At 41.0% G+C, this 20,259-nt stretch overlaps 1 protein-coding gene across 7 annotated transcripts in view; it reads right to left on the minus strand.

Moving 5' to 3' along the window:
• The window catches only part of utrn (utrophin), a gene marked incomplete at its 3' end in the record, with an annotated part of 194,758 nt that overhangs the window by 37,239 nt on the left and 137,260 nt on the right, over nucleotides 1-20,259 (minus strand). For all 7 annotated transcript variants that reach the window (XM_082506782.1, XM_082506783.1, XM_082506784.1 and 4 more), the window contains 6 exons: nucleotides 12,715-12,776; nucleotides 10,957-11,031; nucleotides 7,849-8,050; nucleotides 7,207-7,292; nucleotides 5,658-5,815; nucleotides 762-928 (listed from right to left, as the gene is read on the minus strand). In XM_082506782.1, coding sequence (XP_082362908.1) covers nucleotides 762-928; nucleotides 5,658-5,815; nucleotides 7,207-7,292; nucleotides 7,849-8,050; nucleotides 10,957-11,031; nucleotides 12,715-12,776 — 750 coding nt within the window. The remainder of the gene's footprint in view (nucleotides 1-761; nucleotides 929-5,657; nucleotides 5,816-7,206; nucleotides 7,293-7,848; nucleotides 8,051-10,956; nucleotides 11,032-12,714; nucleotides 12,777-20,259) is intronic.

Consider the following 20,259-nt stretch of genomic DNA (forward strand, 5'->3'; position numbering starts at 1 on the left):
ATGCCTGCTATGCATTTTTCCTCCCCTTTCATTCCTGCTCCCTGCCTTTCCTTCCCACTATCGCGCTCTCTCATCGATCAATGACAACTTGGGAGATGTGTGCTTCATCAAATGCCTGAGCGTATTTCTCTTTCTGCTGGCAAAGCAAGGTATCCGAAGGAGGCAATCCTGCCACCTAACCTTACTTAGAAAGGTGGGGTTATTACCATCTCCGGCCACACAAAAAGCATTTCCATCATGCTGGCCAGTGGAAAACCTGAATTTTGTTTTGAAATAAATAAACCTGTTGATCTTTCGCTACCTGTGATTACTCAGTAAGAGCAGTAGCCAAATAAAAGACAGGCAATATTTAGAGCACGTGTTTGTGTGTGTCAGTACTGCACAGGATCACTGCCAGTTGTTAGCTGGGTGATCAGCTGTTTAAAATTTTTGAGAATCTGGTGGTGAGCTACCTGTTTGTGTGCTACCTGTTTGTGTGTATGAGGATGTCATTTTGTTTGTGAGTACTTGTGCAAGCTCCACTGCAAACCTCCGGATGGTATTTAGTCAGTGGTGTATCAGCTGCTGACATTTAGATAAATGCCTGCCCTCCAGAGCAGACCTGCCCTTTATGCTCAACCAGGAGAAAACAATGCAGAACACTTCTAGATTTGCTGTGTGTGTGTGGAGCCTGTTACAAGTTGCAGACTTTATCACCTTTATTTATTTGGCATGTTACGCAAATGCCGACCTGAATGCTAAATAGGAATATGTGTATTTACCTGAAGCCAACAATAGGACACTCCTTGCAGATGTTACACTTGGCCTGATGTTTCGCCGTTTCTGCAGCAGCCACTCTGTGCAGGACAGGAAGCCAAACCATGGACTGAGGCTCCAGACGCATCCAGTCAATGAACTCTCTGGGCTTTAGCTCCACCTTATTGTTTACCTGGACATTTAAAAAAACAAGGGGGCAGGATTAAGAATTAGGCTTTTAAATCAAAGGTTTATCAATCATATGATTTACAGTTCAATAAAGGTTCAGCAATGAGAGCTGATAAAATATAAAAGGCACTCTCTGCAGCATGGGAGAAAAACACGCAGACCAGAAATAACTAACAGGCAATAACTTCTGACTTGTTACCAAACACGCAATAAAGACGCAGACAAATTTAAGATGACCGTACATATTAAAGTGATGAGTCCCTGCGGCTCGTTAAGGCCTTGAATTGTGAACCAAGACTAAATAACTTTTATGAGCTCTTTATTCGTGTTTATTGGTTGAAATATCTTACAGTAAACAATGATTGAGTTTAACACCCTCTCTGCCCTACATACCCCATAGTTGCACTGTTAGATAACAGCATTGTTGCTCTGTGCAGATACCTTTGAAAAATGCTCTTAAACTCCTACTCATAAGTGCTGCTTTATACTTTTGGGGGTGTAACGTGTACAGTGCTATGCATGAAAACTGCAGAGTAAACAGTCTGCTTATCTCCTGTTTCAATAACTTAAGTTCTTTATTAGCTTAAAAGAACTTAATCAAATGTTTTAAATGATTCCAACAAGTGCCGTAATCCAACACAGGAATGTTCACAACATGTTTTTCAGCTGGATCTTTGCTCATCTGCAGAAAATAATGAACCCAATGGAAAAGTCAACACATGAAGCAAAGCTTTGACATGGCTGCTATTACTGCAAAACAAATCAAAGGCAACCTTTCCATCATGCCTGACACACAAAAGGGCAGCAAAGGGCAGAATGCATTTGCAACAAGAAGAGCAAACAATCAAAAGGAATAACATTAGTAAATGTCTTTGTGTGTTTCCTCCTGATCCCTTTTCAAGGCTTATGGTGTGCTACATATACTTCTGAAAATAAATTCCAGCTCAAATTTAAACCAAAGAAATCCTGTTCTGGCTGGACTCTCAATGTAAGCAGTGTCAGGATGTCTTTACCTTCTTTCAAAGCTTTTGTTTTACTGAACAGAATATATATATTTTTTTACTTCTACTCAAATCAAAGTCAGGTTTCTAAGCTTTTTTTCCTTCACCATCCCAAAGTTTAAACTAACAAAATAAAGGTATTGTGGAACAGTAACACTTAATTTAAAATTATCTGTGGAACAGATAGAAAAAGGATAAATTTCAACAAACAAAAAGCCAAATATCCCCGTTTTCTGCTTCAAATGCCAATCTAAAAGGGAAATATTTGCACTGTTTATAGGAGTGTGGTGACAGAGAAAAACCCTATCCTTCCTGACTCTTGTAAATATGTCTGCGGGCCTTAAAACCCCTTAATATTATCTAAATATGTGGTTGATAACCTTTAAAGGGAAAACAGCTGAATACTTAGCTCACTGATCAAAGACAGGACATATTGACATGTGGCATCATTGATTTTATCAATCAAAACTGCCTTCAAATTATCCCAAAAAGCCATGGTGTACTCATTTACTCTCAGCCTTTCCCATTTATCCTAACTGTGTCATAAATGCAGACGACGATACTGTAAATCAGCAAATATCTACACTGGATATTGGTGAAGCTCTAGTTTAAATGCATTGTATCGGTGGCTCTTTTTACTCAATTATAATCTTGTAAATAATAACATGCTCCATGTAACATATATATCATTAACTGCAGGTAATCAAAGAAAGCTATATTTTGGTATTCTTTATGAAACTCTGGTTTTACACTGACATTGTCTTTAAAGTACTAAAGTGAGGTTTAACTTAAAAAAAAATTAACCTTGGGTTTGGTAACTGTTAATGTTTCTGAGGCAGGTTTGGGTTTTTTGGGTTTTTTTTAATTGAAGGCAGCTTTTAAGATTCAGATTCATAAATGAGAACACATCCAATTAATTCCTCACCTTTATGACTTCTCAAATGGTCTTTAACGCTCCTCCACTCTTTCATTTGATCTTCCCATGCACCACCTCTCCATCTCTCCTTTCCCATACATTAGTCTGATCTGCGCCTTCTCTCCCTCCTACTTACCATCTAACGGCAGAATTATAGCACTTACAGATTAATTGCTGGGTGTCTCGAAGGATGACTAGATAGATGGACGGATGGATAAATGAAGGAGAGTAACAAAGGAATGGCGAAAGAGGCTATATTTATGGCGGCGCAACTCATTTATCACAGACCCCATTAAAGGAAATGGAATAAGCGACTGCCCTGTCACTGATGGGGCTGACTGACACACAGGTGGCATGGGGCTTTGCTCGTCCATGTGTATGCATGTGTAAATAAAAGAGAGAGTGTGAGAGTTTATGTCTGCCTGGTTTCCACTTGCCAACCCGGCTGGATGATTGAATGATTAATGAGCAACTGGACTACAGCTGGCACAGCAATTCACGACCAAGTTTGTGAGCAATTTATGTCCATATAAGCTAGTGTGTGCACTCATGCATGTATATATCTCCTTGTGGATATGTGCGTATTATTATGACATCAAGGCGAGGCAGCAAGGTGTTTGCCTCTTTGCAATATTTCGAGAAGAAAACAGAGGGAGAGATAAAGTTTAAAACTGCCTCCCTCTGCTATTTTGGGAGGCGCGCGGCAGGAAATCAGTGAAATTTATAGCTTCCTAATTTTAATGTTTGGCTCCCATTTATGACCACCGAAGCACGAGCCAGGGGGAGGAAGAGTGAGAGAAATGAAACAGTGATTCTGGGGGGGATAAGGACATCATTAAATGCCAGTAATGTCCAGAGGTAAACTCGCAAAAAATGGTTAGCTGACTGCAGTAAAACACTAGAGGACAGCCAGCAGAGCACCGGAGGCCATTTGAGGCTTTGTGGTTGGTTAGCAGAGCTCAAACACTCAAGTACTTTTCTCAGGATCTGGTGTTAGGTGGCTGGAGAAGGTGAAAAAAGCTCAGATGCTCGATGATAATCAGCCTTTGGAAGATGCACTGAATAATAATGTCATATAGCACACCCCACTGATAAAGCAGCCATGGAAGGAGAAGATGATATCAAGAAGGCCCTGAGTTAATGTGGTTATCCCAGCTGGACATTTGTCAAAGCTAAGAAGGCACCCAAAGAATGCTCCAGGCCATTCAGGAGACATGGACAACTGCTGCCTTAGCGAAAACCTATAGAGATCCTGTATGTGTCAGGAGTATCGGAATAAGCTGAGACGCATTTCCTCTAAACACTGTGGACTCTGTGGCTTTTAAACCCCACGCTGTGCCAAAAATTGGCCCACCCCAAATATCCGATCACCCGGCACAAACAGAGTAATATAGTGCACGCTGTTAAGTGCCAGGAGGACTGGATGATTTATACATCGGGGAAACCAAACAACCTCTGGCTAAGTGGACGGCACAACACAGAAGAGCTACCTCGTCAGGCCAGGACTCTGCAGTCTATTTACACCTACAGGCCAGTGCACACTCTTTCAATGATGAGGATGTACACATCCTGGACAGGGAGGAACGCTGGTTTGAGTGGGGAGTCAAGGGGCCTAAGGGTACATCTTTCACCATCCTAAAATGCTGTGATTGCAGCCATTCCCCAACTCTCTGTGAATGGTACTCATGGCCATTGATCAGTGGTCATGACAATGTGCATTTTAATGATCAAGAAACTGACCTTACAGCCCATTGTTCATTCAGTGGGCTACTTTCCCTCGTTGTGCAAAGGTAGTTTCTTGCACTGAAAACGCTACGTCAAGATGAACGGAATCAACTTTTTTTGGCAGCGCTTTTTAAGCTCATACCTTTCAGCTTTTTTAGATTCTGTAGCAGAAAGCTGAATCAAAAGAGTGTCAAAGCAGTGTCCACGCAAGAAATCTTTGTTGGATAATTGGAAAATCAGACTTTTCTTTTACAAGTATTCACAAGCAGTGACAGATAGCAGAGACAAAATGTGCTTGTGACAAACAAGAAGATGTCTCTTAAGATAGAAATAAATATGATACGGTGGAGTAGGTTCAAGAGGAAGACATGAATAATATATTAACAGAAAAATCCCCAGGGATCGATTGCCTAATCGGCGTTATGAGTTATATAAAAATATAAAGCATAACATGAACCCTGTAGCTAACAGGACATATATTATCTTAAGAAGAGATTTAAAGCTTCTGCTTACGCATGAGCACCAGACTACCAGTTAACTGTACACAATATGTGTACATATTGTGTACAGCAATAAAGAGGTCATTTTGAGTCGACTAGTTTTGGGCTCATTTTGTCCTAGCATTTCTATTCTATCTGCCCAGCACACATTTTCAAACCTTTATTTTAATTAGTCATTAATATGCCATCTGATTTCCCCCACCAGTTAAGCAATCACAATTTCACATTCAGACTGTTTTTGTCAAACGAAACAGAACAAAAACAAAGCAAAACAAGAAAATCATTTTCAGCTTATGTATTAGAGGTAAAACCAGTGAAATCAATAGTTTAAACACGGAGAAAAATCACTGATTAATCAGATTGAGGTTATAGATTTGTTACAAACAAAAACCCTGAACTTGTTATTCATTAACATGTGGGGAAAAAAAGAATTTAAATGGAATTTAAATGGATTTTCCCCCCATGCTTATAATCCATCCAGTGGTAAGAACATTAAAAGACTATGTGCTTCTGTATTCTTCAGATGTGTGTAGGTGTACACTAATGTGATGTGTTAAATGCACATGTTTGTGTGTTTCTGTGTGAACATACATGCTGGAAGCAGCTGCGAACACTGGGTTCAATGTTGGAGCCTCCAAAGGCAGCCACCTCGCCCAGCTGTCTTGGGATCTGGATGGCTTCATGAAGCAGCAGTCCAAGCTGCCGCTGGTCGCACGTGTCACCTGCTGACGCCACCTGGCTGAAGAGGTCTGCAGAGAGAGGACAGGGAGGAGCGGTGAGGTAAAAGAGAAGGAATAAGGGAGAAAGTTAGAGCATGTGGGTGATATTTAAAATAAAAATAAGTATAAATAGAAAAGATGTAGAGAAGGAAAGAGTGACAATATAGCAGAGAGTGGGAGGGAAAAGCGTTAGTGTATATGTGGGTGAGAGGGAGGACAAAAAGAATCAGAGAACAGATGCATTTAGTTTTTCCACAGCAGGCTTTTTTTCTCTAATCTTTCCCTCCCCGTCTCCATCTTTCCATCCCTTCTCACGGAGATTGACAAAGCTCCGTACTGGATATGGATGCCTGCCCAATGACACACTATCTAAGCTACTCTGCATGTTGGCAACACCCCCCCAGATGAGGTTACGAAACATCGCTGGAGCACATGCACAAAATGAGCAAAGAAGGCAGAGAGTGTAATCCAGAGAAAAAGAGGAGAGGAAAAAACAGAGGGCATGACAGGTCTTTCTGCTCCGCTTGCCACTGTCTTTGATCTCTCTATGAAGCCTGGTCCTGATGCCAGCTCCTGCCATGACTGTGTGTGGGTGTTCATGGATTGCACATGCAAAAAAAAAAAAAGAGAGACAGCAATTACATGTCTCTGACCCCATCCCCCCCCACGTACACATCTCTTATGAAATCAGTCCAGTACAGATATACATCTGACATTTGCAACTGTCAAAAATGGGTGTCAAATAACAGGACACCTAGTTAGGTGCGTGCGCAATGCAGTGCAGCTACCTGCAAGGGACTGACAGTCAATGAGACCCTAAAAGAGTAAAGGAGGAAGGACGCAATCAACCATGCTAGATACCCTTCTCAGGCTAATAGAAACTGCCAGTGGAACGAATAGGCTCAGGGATGGAGTCCATGCCATGGGAAGAGAAAAGGAGGCGAAAGAGTAAGAAAGGAAAGAGGATGGAAGCAAGACTAAGTAAGACAGGACAAAAGATAAAGTGGAACTGTTAGCTGGATGAACAGTGGCGTGAGCAGTGACAGCAAAGGAAGACAGGGAGCGAGAGAGAGAGAGAGAGAGAGAGATAAAGCAGCAAAAACAAAGAGCAGGAAGCTAGGATGACATTCTCCTCCCAGTGCAGCAAGCCTATATTCACGCTCCCTAATCCTAAAAAATAAGGGAGAATAGAAAATTAAATAAAGAACAAGAGAAATGCGGAGGAGGTCTCTCATCCAATTAGACGACCCGATTTCTAACTCCTCTCCGTCTCGAGTTTGATTAATACTGCTGGGAGTACAGCCATCGTGCAGCAGTATCACTTGAAATCGGAGACAGGCTGGTCTCTTATGAAAGGGACGGGAGTGAGTTTAGATGCACGTGTACAGAATCAAACGTCACACCAACTCGCTGACACTTACATTTGTATTTCTCCTCCAGGTGTCCCTTGGAGAGAGAGAGCAGGCCGATCTTCATAGACAGTACCCGGATCTTCCCACTGCGACCACTGCAGACAGCACCACGGAGACACCAAGCAGACAGTGAAAATTAGTTACATTTACTGTTGCTGTGTGTTTCTGAGTATACATTCAATTTAAGTGTAGCGAGATCATTTCAGATTTGAATTACATGCAACAACAGAGACATAAAACCATTATGTGCCTGGAAAGGAAAGGATTGCGTGCAGGACGTTGTGAGTTGTTTGTGCTTTTTTCCCCTGAATGCGCACAAATGGTATTTAGAGTGCGGAGATGGTTGGTTTACAGTGTATGAGTGCACACATGATTATGCAGAGAGTACTGTATGTTCTGGCGAGAGCAGATTATATTGACACATGAAATTTGCTCCTAAATTAGCCCAATGCGTAACACGCCCACTGAGGCACTTGCCGACTTATGCATATGACATGATGACAGCATGAATATGTGCATTGTTGATATGACAGCTCCTTTAATGCAGTCTAATTTTAAACAAGTGCATCATTCATGTGCATGCAACAGCATGAAGTAGTAAGCATTGCTACAAATATGTACGGCAACATGTATCGCAGAGGGCATACGTACGTGTCATAAACATTAAGCAGCCAGTTGAGACACATGTCAACGCAGAGAGGCACGTTAACCAGGTCTTTGTGCTCCTGTTCCAGGCCGTCGTAGATAGAGGTTAGGCAGTTGATGACGTCGGGAACGGTAAGCAGCTGATTGTTATTGGTGAGTTTATGCTGCTCAAAGGTGTTCTGGGCAACGCTGAGGTCCAGCAAGTCCACTGCAGATGAATGGGGCGGTCGAGATATAGAAGGAGAGAAACAGCGAGGAGAAGGAGGCGGGAGGAAAATGGAAGAAAGGGACAAAGAAACACAGGACCATTAGTAACCTTTCCAGCTTGCTCACTGAGCTTTCAGCAGCTGCTCTGATTTTTTCAACAAATGTCAAGATATCAGAAAAGGACAAGGAGCTGAAAATGGCACAGGCTACTTATAGAAGAACATCTAAACTACAGACTTGACTGATATTTGATCAAAATAGGTTCATAAAAAAAAAATAAGTGCAGGGGTAGGCCAGAATTACAGACAGAAAATAGACGGATCCATTGAGGAGAAATGTGAACTAAAAAAAGACAAACGAGGAACAGAGATGAAATGAATCAGACAGAGCAGTCTCTCTGGAGTCTTGGCTCTAGAATGACAAAAACAAAAATGTAACCATATTTTTTATATAGAATTTCAATTATGCCTCCATCATACTGTCCCCTTCACTTACGCATCTGAAGCGCAAGAGAGATGGCAAAAAAGACGGAAAATCGAACGGAAGAGGATAATTGAATAAAAAAGCCAGCGCATTAAGACAAAGTACCTAAAATATAAATAAATACAACAGAAGCTGCTGTATTTATAGTGCTTGAGCATGAACTCCCCATCATAGGAGGCCTTTAACTGTAACAGTGCAGTACTTCTTTTAGAATAAGGAAATATAAAAGCACTCATAGAGCGTAACGCCTCTCGAAGGACAAGGGTTATACTAAATATCTGTTCTATGATGTTTTAATTACACTATGATGACGTCAGCCTATTTTCATTACAATATACTGATAATCTAGGGAAGTATATTAAACTTTGAGTGTCACTGTGAAGTCATACTGTTGTATTGAGATTTTTTTTTTAAAAAAAGCTCAGACTAAGAAACATATAACATAACATTATTAAACAAAAATGCTTCCACAGTAAAGATATTGTCTCCATTTTCAAGAAACCAACAGCCGGTTTGGTCCTTTAAATCTGTTAAATATCTGACATTAAACCATGACACAACCCACTAATGAGTTAATAAGATAATCAAAACTGCGCTAATATCCTGCTCTTTAATATGACACTGGATCGAACAGCTGGCTGTCTCTGCCCGAAGTGCTGACCAGCACCTTTCAAGCTCACTAATTAACAAATTATATCTCATTTGGTTTTGTCAGCAAAAAAAAAGTAGATAAGTAGTTTTCTCTAAATGTTAAAGCATCTCCTTTGTTTTCTACAGCACATGTACTGCTTAATAAATACATGACAAGAGTCAGGATCTAGTTACATAGTACAAGAATATATTAATAGGTGAGGATGAAGCTCAGATACCAACAGGATTTTTAATTAGTGCTTTGCTTAGATCCACTGGCAGGTCAACCAACCAGGAGGTAAAATGCAGACAGTGGGATAATTACCACAGAAAGAATCTTTAACATTTAAAAATCTACCGTACTTTATGGTCACGGCATCTTGTTTCAGATTTATCAAAAGATTTCAATACATGGGAGGTTCAAATCTATTTCACAGGTATACAGGAACATAAACCACAGTTGTAAACTCCTCTCTCTGCATTACTCTTCTGACCTTTAATGAATTTTCTATAAATATTTAAAAACTTCCACACTGCACATCTCTCTCACCCTCCTGCCCTCAAAGACAGCACTAATTACTGGAGTAATCCACACAGAGTGGACGCAGCAGGGCAGCTGTGCTATCAGAAAGCAAAACTTTCCTTCTCTGCAGCTTTGTCATTACACACTCTGGTATGGAGCTGAAAGGCTGTGGCACATTAGTGGATGCCACGCAAGCTCATTTGTGCTTCTCCACCCCCCTGGCACAGACTTAACCCAATTAGCCGTTTTATAGTATCCCCGTCACGTGTGTGTCAAATTCTCTCTCACACACACACACAATCACAAACAGTCAGACACATGGATCTCCAAGCAAAGATTCCACATGAATCCAGGCTAATAACTAATAACTACTGATCCTTCTGTGCCTCCATGTGCATGTGTGTGTGTGCATGTCAGTGTGTGTTTGTATACTGTGACTGCTCCAATCTAATGAATGAAATTGAATCGCAGTGCCCCAAGTCGAACTCACTCAGCCTAATGCATTATCGTCACAATCACACGCACACACAGAAGCAATATGAGATAGCAAACTAAAACGCCTGAATCATTCAAACTCATTGACAACCAACACACACAATAACACACTTTGACATACCCTGCTGGGCATGCTGCACATGCACACAACCGTCTGAGGTAACGGTACGGTTTTGATGTGTGGTATTTGTTACACTCGTACACACTCCAAACTTCCTACAAACAGCAGGATGTAAATAAACAGTGTAGGCTCACAGTGTGAGGTGCACTAAGTAGCTACTGCCATGCTGGTTGAAACCCCACATGGAGGAGTCTACATGCACCTGTAATGTGTGTGTGTATTTGTGTATATATATGGTGTTTATAGCCACCTGAGACTCTAAGTAATGGCAACTTCCTATCGAAGATTACATTATAAACACAAAAACCATCACTCTCTCATTCTGAGAATGTATTTAGTTATTTATTTATTTTTCAAAAAACTCCACCTGTGCTCACCAAATGAGGCTTACGCTCAACAGGCTTAACACAAGCACCAGCTGTGACTCTGTATGCAAAGAATCATGCACATACGCGCACACAAATTCATGCAGAGTGGGTAATTTTAAAGCCAAAAATATGCTTGGCTCCTATGCTGTTCTGGCACAGCATCTGGCAAAGCTTCAAATCATTACTGCATCCCCTTGTTGAGCCCAAACATCAAAAGAAGCAGACCGCGGCTGTAGGTATTAAGGTGTCTGTGGGTGTGTGTGCGCGCGTGTGTTCATCTTACTTACAGCACAGTGCTTTCTGTAGTCTGCGAATCTTCATGGCTGTTCGGTATGCTGAGAATCTCACATTGTTCAAGTCCGCTACAGGCAGGAAAGGAGACAGAGAGATAAAAGGTAAATGGACAAAAAGGAAAACAGAGGCAGAAAATTGGAAAACAAAATGCAGCAGAAATCTGCCTTCTGGGCAACACAAGCAACCTCTGTCTTCAGTGAAATCTGACTTCTGTTAGTTATTGTCTGTGGAGACGGCTGAGGCGAGAGGCTGCTAATATGGACTGTGTAATTAGGTTAGTGAGTTCTATCTCAGTGGAGTCTGGTGCTATTTGTTGAGCTCCTGGCCTACAGAATACACTCCCAAAGTTTCACAGGTTATTACTTATCTGGCAGCTCATTAAAAAAAATACCACAGTCATACGGGTGATCCTGAAGGGACACAGGCACGCATATGGATATTATCAGGGAGGGGGAGAGAGGGAAAAGATCAGGGTGTCAGCTTCATGAAGTCAAATCTAAAGAGTAAATGAACCAGACAAGTGAGAATGGGTCAACAGCGCTGTGCTGATCCCTGATCAGAAACAAGATGTCTGCTTCAAAGAGCCACGTCACTTGTTTAAAAGGTGATCTTGTTCATGCAAATATTGCTGTGCAGAAGTTGAGATCACAGTGATGATGCTTCAGCCCACACCCTGATGGGAAGCTGCAGAGCCTTTAAACCTTTCTGACGCTACTTTGCAGTCATGTGAAGCTTTACTTTGCCTCCCGGTCCAGCAGATGTACATTTCAGTCTTAAAGTATTCTTCTTCTTCACCTTCACTGCATTTCTGACAGGGAGCACTTTGCTATCTTTTTATAGCCTTCCGCTGCTTTGTAGGCATGCATCGGCTTTATTTGAGATTCTCAATCAGTTTCTTAGAGATGCCAGAGTTGGACGAAGTCAGGGAACGTATCAGCTATGATACGTCACGATCAGCTGACACCTAATGACAATTTTACCTGACTTACAAATCACATTCAGTAAATTAACACTTAATTCATACTTTAAGTAAACTTTAGTTCACAAAACCAAAACCAGCCTTGTGTTAGTGTGGTTAATAAGTGCTGGGTTTGACTCAGTGGACATTTCTGCGTGGCATCTGCATGTTCTCCCTGTGCTGGTGTGCATTTTCTGTGTACTCCGGCTTCCTCTCACAGTACAAAGATGAGGTAAATTGCCCATAGTTGTGAATATGAGTCTGTCTCTGTGTGAGCTGTCGACCCGTCCATGGGGTACCCCGCCTTAAGCCCTGTGACAGGACTAAAGACCAGAAAAACAGTTTTTGGACCCTAGCATCATACAGACAAATTGCGTTATGTGAAGCACAGAGGAATGACAGATTACATTTGAAATATTTAACAGCAGCATCTCTTTTCAGGATCAGCAACCTCAGTACTTTGGATAATATGAAGTACAGACTGTGAAAAGTTCGCATTGGAACAACTTTCCCCCAAAGAAATGCTGAGGGGGAAAAAAGCTGACAGTGAATTCTGTGGATTATCTTGCGTGACAGTCTTTTTTTGGTATGGAAATGTTTTTAAATTGAATTTTTAATATCTCCATTGTACATTTCTCCGTCAGTATCTTATTACCTGGGCAAAGAAACCCCAGCTAAATAACACTATATAAAGTTGGAAATAAGTTTATTCTTAGCAATTTTCTGAAGCGACATTTATTTTGAAAAATAAGTCGGGAGCCTAAGTCCTCATACATAATACTATGTTCTATACCTAGTGATTGGTAGAGCTCTGTCATCTTTGGATGGTCCCAGCACGTCGTTTGTGTCTGATGACTAAAAATGGAAACACAGAAGAGAAAACTTAAGAGTGCAAAATACACAAAATCATGAGCTGACACATAAACAGAACAACTGCTGATGTCTAAACACAGACACACACACACACAAACTCATAAATACTTTCTACACTTTCAAGGCTTATCACAAAAAAACAAGAAAAAAAAACACTGAATAAGAAAGGTATGCAAAAATCATACAGAGAAACTGAGCAAAAGGATAAACAAGTGGAATTACACAGAAGCTAACATTACTTTTATCATCATCACTGGAACAGTACAGACACTGTGGACGCTCATATTGGCATCTCTTTTGTTATCACCCCTGAAATGGAGACAGAGGCTACGAATACATCATAAATCACAGAACTCTTAATGAAACAACACAGACACACACACCCACCTTTCCTTTCAAATACCATAATAAACATGAGGGGACCAAGTCTAAACCTTCTGTTTACATTTCTGCTTCAGGTAGAAGCCACAGCACGCACGCACGCACGCACGCACGCACACCTAACACAAATAAAAGCAGTCGGAAAACCAACAGTAGGAGAAGGAAAAAAAAAACATTTAAAAAGAATGATCAAACATAGCTGTTTCGCCTGCCAATCACTTCTTTTATTTGAGCTATTCTGGCCATGATGTGGCCTTACGTGTGTGTATGTGTGTGCGTACGCCTGCATAATATTTCAAGGAGGCACCTGGCTGTCAGAAGCCACACTCAGATCTGCGTGGGATGTTTGAGGAGTTTTCTGGAAGATCTTTTTTTTTTAAAAATAAAAGTCTGCTTCAGAATGCAGAGGCTCCCCTGTGGATTCTGCGATGGCTCGCTCTCTGCTGACAGTCGGCAGGAAGTAAAGCCGAGTGCTGACAGAGAAGCGCAGCGGCGAAGTGGATGGCATAAGCCCTCCTCTTGCGCAGATGTTCATCGCTATTCAACGGCTACGCAGACTGGTGACCCTTTTCACACCTGAGCAGGCATATTTAATGCCGGGACATTCCTGCACTAAGGACCTGCGAAACATTTGCCTAAATTGTCAAAGGCTGGTAGGGGATTCGCTGATATTTGCTCCACACAAACAAACACTAGGAGAAAGAGCATGATCTCTATGCAGACCACATTCGCAAGCAGCTATCACCAATAAAATGTTTTTTTACACCGACGTGTCGAATGGTACATCGCAGACGAGACAGAACTAGTACACTGATAGGATACACATGAACTCACAAAACATCAAAAATCAGACTTCTGTACACACACACACACACACACACACACACACACGGCAGCCAGTATTTCCATCACCAGAGAGATTAGACAGCTTGTGCTCATATCCACAGCTCATGAATGCCATGATGGGGACAACTGAATTGTCAAATTTAACAGTCTTCACTTCTTTCCCCTCAAAATATTCCCTTTGCAATGTCAGTCCTTTTGTTGTCCTGTAGGAAGGCAGGGGGGGGAAAAAAGAAAGCTAAGTGAAGTGATGGCACACTTATGACAAAGCTGTTACAGTTTAGATGGCGCAGTGTGAAACATTCATCCACAGTAAAATTCAGGGTAAGGTTGGCTTTATACAAACAAATCAGGCTTGACGGCTTGATTCAGTAAACACACATTAGAACTAAACCTTTACAACGTTTTACCATGGATGGCTAACTTTGCTAAAGAGCAAAAAATCTGTGTCTATTTCACACTGGCTGGACTTTTGTGTTGACGATTATCCCCAGAGATGATCACTGTGTCTCAGCTGTTTTTACCTGACTGGAAACAGCAGCTTTCAGTGGAAAAGCTGAAAGGCAGTGCGTCAGGCTGGGAGTAACAATAGGAGCATGCTTGTTATTTTTGTTTGGGTTTTCCCTCCTTTTTTTCCACTGGATTGTGCACTGTAAATTTATCCCACAGGGTCAAAACATCTACTATAACATCCTGAGTTTTCGTGCCCCAAACTTTGGTGCATGCCCAAGTTTTTTTATTCACTTCCCTAAAATTCAATCCAAGTTTAACGGTCATGATCCAGAAAACCTTGAAAGGTAAACCGACAAAATTTAGGAGTGGACTTGAGCCTAGATGGACAACTGGAGACCAGACGGCCGAGTAGTCATGCCCATTATGCTTCTTTGACGTCTGCTGCTTTGGCTCATACGTGTTTAGCACATTGTAATGTAAATTCAGACCCTCCTTTTTCAGGAATATTGTTTAGCTCACACTGTAGTCAACAAATAGCTTTCACACCAGCTTGACTAATCCAAATGGTTGAACATAGAAGCATTCTTGAATGTTTCATTGACTGGGCATATCAGTGATCACGGGATGTCATTGACTTGTAAGTCATAAGCCTGTCCTCAGCATTGTTGTTCATTCTGGCTTTTATCACTGATTCCTGTTTAGTGTCGCCAGCAGCAGGTGCAAACACAGCACAGCTGTCACTCCTTCTCTTCCTACGCTCCAAATCCTATTTATCTCCATGCTGTTGTCTGAGCGAAAATCTTTTATTACCTCATGAAATTAAGCCAGGTTATGAGTCAATAAATTAACTAAGCTACTTTTAATTGTTTAATTGGTGATTTTACGATGGATAATCGTCCTTTACTAACTTTCAAGAAGCATTTGAATGCACCACAAAGTTCAAAAACACTCCAAAAGCACACCATGATGCAAGGCTGCCAATTTCAATCGAGTTGAGCGTCTGAAGTTATTTCATTCCAATATCTCGAGCTTTTCAAACTCAAGGATTAGCGTGATAGATATTGAACACTTCTCCAAATTCCTCGACATTGATTTCCACAGTGGAAAATGACTTCTCATATGCATCAAATTAAAAGGAAATTCAATTAGAAACAAGGCAATTAAAGCGGCCACTGATGACACGTAGTGGTTTTGCCGATTCGTCAGGCAGCAGATAGCTGTGAGACAGGAGTTCTGGAGATGAATCCTCTTGGGTCTTGTTTAATGCATGTGACATTTTCCCTCATAAAAGTCATTAAATGACATCTCAGAATAACCATCTACAAGTCGAACGGCGTCACAGAAAGGGGATGCAGCAGCAGGCACAAAGAAAAGGATGATATTTACGTATCCACAAGGGTACTGTGAGGGGAAAATAACCTTTTACAAGATGTTTTAATGAGATTTCTGTCTCACCAAGTCAGCATAATAGGCAGCTGAAGTTATGACATAAGTGATACGATCTGACCCTCTTAGATTAACTGATCATAATAATAATAGCAGTTTAGCTTATCAAGCTTGTGTAGCTTTACAATTTCCAGCTACTTAGAGTCTCATTGAAGGTTAAAGTGGTTCTGCTAATTACTACGTCTTCATTGGTGCTTCTTAAAAATAAATTATAACCACAACAACCTCCTACTCTTTCCCTCTACCCTAGAAGTAACCTAGACGTTTCATATTTCCTGAGGGAAAAGCCAAAATCCTTCTTGGATAGATCTACAATCACAGCACGGCCGGAGACGATTCCCTAAAAACGGCAACAGTGTGGCCAAACACGTCTGCAGTCGCTTTGCTGGTGGGTGGTGGGAATTTGTCACTGTCACACGCTCAGAGACTTCCATGAATAATCATGAGCGTGCACTTGAATGATTAGTAGCATATCTGGATATTCAAAGACACAGAATCAGGGAAATATCTGAGTAAGCACGAGGAAGATTTCAAGAACTATTTTTTCCCCCCACTGACAGCAGCCTGCCAGGCTTATCACCAAGTGTCTGTGACAGGTGATAAGTGCCTGCATTCACCACCTGACATCTTCTGTCTCTCACCGCTCCACCTCCACCCTCCCTTAAAAAGCCACCCCCATCTTTCCTATAATAGCATCCCCCTTTTTTGGGCTTTTGAGTTACGGTTCAAATAGTTTAGGATTCCTATTAAAACTTCCTAAACTAGACATCCTGAGGAGCACACTGTCACAGTGAGCAGAGTGGCTGTTTTTTTTTTTGGGGGGGGTGGGGTTATTGCTAGGCTCAACCCCACCATAACCGTTTGGCACCATTTCACAGTGCCAAATGTCTCCTAACACAAACACAGACAGACAGCACAACCAAAGATTTCTTCGAATGTCGAGAGGGTGCCAGTGGTGAAATGGGAAAGCATATGAGGTTGCCAGCATGATGCAATAAATACACCGAACTTATGTGAAGCCATTTCAGTTTCCCCACAAAATGTCACTGGAACTGCTCGCTACAGGGGGTGGACAAAGACACAGTTTTAATCAGAGGCCCTTTGTCAGCCCGGAGAAAAGAGGCAGAGTATGAAAGGAGATGGGAGACGAGATGGGGAGGAGTTTGGGGAAATGAATGTTTCAGAGAGAGGCACTGATGTCCCAAGGATGTCACGGCACAAAAAGCAACCTGTGATTAGTCCTGGAGATGGATTTAGACTTGAATTCAAACAACAAATTAGGTGGAATTTTAAAACTGCCTCCAAGGCCGAATGTGTGGATGTGAGAGAGGAGGATACTGCTGTAGACTAGCTTCAATTTGAAATAGAAAAAATATATATCACTGCTTGTGTCTCTAAATACATTTCTGTGTACAGTTTTCTGTGAATACTTTATATATTTATTTAGTTAGGACAGTGCATGTTAATGAACATAAATGTAAAAAAAAATTACATGAATGTAAACATACCAGATTATAGCCAAGGGCTAATTTCCATCTGTTGTCCTTAAGCATAAAAATAGACATAATAATTCATAAAAATTCATCATTCATTCATAATAAAAACTCCATCACCAAACTTACACATACACACCATTCTGTTCCCAAATAAAACATTAAAACTATACAACTCATACACGATCACACACTTGATTTGTCCATAACCACTTTTTAACCTTTGCCTTAAACAAATTGAGTGTAGAGCATTCTCTAATGGGTTGAGGAAGACTGTTCCACAGATGGCCACCCTGGACAGAAAGGACGTTCTGCCCAAATGCTGTCCGTCTGTGGGGTATAAACAAGTCTCCTCGGATTGTAGCTCGAGTGGTCCTGTCTGAGCTTTCTTTATGCCTAATGAACTGCTTTAGTGGTGGTGGAGCAAGGGAGTGTAAGACTTTATATATTAAACTCACTCTTTTAAGTTTCACTAAGTTATTGAAGTTCAGTAATTTATGTTTTTTTAACACATGACAGTGGTGGTGGGAAGTCGGTTTTTTGTCAAGTAGTTTTAAACTTCTTTTATAAATGTTTTCAATAGTTTTAAGTGTTGTTGGACAAGCAAGTGACCAGGACGTCAAACAATAGTCCATATGAGAGATGATCATTGAGTAAAAATAAGTTTTTGCAACATTCATATTTAAATTATTACGTATATGATTAAAATTTCGATTATTAAATTTAAGTACCTGGGACACTTTATTTATGTGTCCCAGGTACTTAAATACCCCTGTGTTTTGTTTGTGTGTTTGTATGAGTGGGTGGACGCAGGTTCATTGGCTGGCCACATCTGTGATCACAGGCTGTTGTTGACTCTAAAGTTATAAAGCCTGTCCTCCGAGTCACTGGCTTTCACATCTGAACCCTTTCTAGTGCCAAGATGCAGGCCCAAACCCAAAGCAGGTGTCCCTCCCCTCTCTCTATATATATAAATCCCATGTTTGTCTTCGTCTAGACATTACCTAGCTCTTTAAAGGGGACCTATCATATAAAACAAAGATTTTTTTCAGACGCCCTTACTGTTGACATTCAAATTAAGAGGGTAAGAAGCAGCCAGGTGCTGCTAATCAAATGCTAATCAAGTGCACCTCAGCACCAGTAAGTGTGAGCACCTCTATAAAAGCAGAAGCTTTGGCAGTTTACTGTTCTGGAGAAAGTGGGTGTGTGAATACAATGCCAGACTTCCCAGGTATGGACATCCCAGCAAATTCACACCATGAAATGCCCCAAGAGCTACATCTCAGACTACAGACCTCAATCGGCAGCTTAAATGTTAAAAATGTTAAAGTTCATGAGAGTACAAAGAGAAAAGAACTTAACAAGCATGGATTGTTTGAAGATAAAGAGAGAAATCCTCTCTGAAAAACAAAAAACAAAGCACAAGACTTCTGGAACAATGCCCTTTGACTATAATGCGTTTGGCAAACAGCATATCAGCTCTAACACCTCACACCAACTATTAAGCACGGTGGCGGAGGGGTGATGATTTGAGCTTGTTTGACAGCCACAGGGAACCTCACAGCCATAAACTCCTCTGTGTAACAAATATGAGGCTGACAGCTAAATAGTGACTGAAATGCTGTGGCGGGACCTCAAGAGAGCGGTGCATAAACAAATACCTACAAACCTCAACGAAGTGAAGCCACGTTGTAAAAAAGATTGGTTCAAAATGTCTCCACAATAGTGTCAGAGACTGAAAGTCAGGCAGAAAACGGTGTTGTCTTGTTATTCAATCTAAAAATGGCTTTACATGCCTCTTCCTCTAAAAACACAAGGCTTTTAGACACCATTCACAAGGCTGTACATAAACATTGTATTATTAACATGATTTAACACTTAAGCCTCTTAATACCGTCCAGCAAAAAAGATTATTATGAAATTTTGTTTTTCTTCATTACTGCCTATATGCACACAAACGCATCACCAAATAAACAACAACAGACAGATTTGCTACATAAAAATAAAACTATAGAAGCTGAGATTGTGACCACACTTAATAATATAGAATCTTTTGGAAAATGGATTCATCAAACTTTTTTTGAAGACATTTAACTAGTTACCGAAACATGACTGTATCTTTAAATCTTCATAGCTGTAGCTTTTATTGTGGACTGTTCTGTGGACAGTGAACAAGTGGGGTTTTTCCCTTGTGTAAATGGCCATTTGACAATTTTAACTGAGACGGTGACATTTCCACTCAGGGCACAGGATGATTTAGGAGGGCAACCTGAAAAAACGCTACCACTTTATCATCCTAAAAATAAATACAGGCAGTAACAGCGTTATAAAAGAAACCAGAGAGCAGCAGAACTGATAAATGATGGCTGAAATAGAGTTTTCTAACCGCTACACAAAAATAAGTGTAGATCTGGTTAAGGCAGCAATTTACTGACGTACAGTTAGATGTTTTTTGGATAATGAGGTCCTTTATACTTTCAAAACTGACATCTCCTAAGCAGTAGAAAAGCTGTCCTGGACGCCATTTCTGCCCGTTTAAGCAAAAACCTGCAGTTTGGAGTGATTTGGCAAAAAATTAGAATGGGAAGCGAGATGTCAAGCTAAAGTCATTACAGCCACTGTTAGAAGAATATGGGAAGCAGTCCTGGGATTCAGCCAAATATTATCTATTCAAAAGGAAGTGCTACTGTTGAACTGAATGTGAAATGTGCAGGTGAAACAGCCTGAATGGTAATTTACAGACAAAAACCAATCGCGAGAGAAAGAAGTTCTTAATTGGACGACAAAGAAAATGCACAGAAAATACAAAGGAAAAACAAATAGCTACTAAGATCCATGACCAGGCGGTG

The sequence above is a fragment of the Aulonocara stuartgranti genome, assembly GCF_965226115.1.
Source record: "Aulonocara stuartgranti genome assembly, chromosome: 15".
In the NCBI taxonomy this organism is placed as follows: domain Eukaryota; kingdom Metazoa; phylum Chordata; class Actinopteri; order Cichliformes; family Cichlidae; genus Aulonocara; species Aulonocara stuartgranti.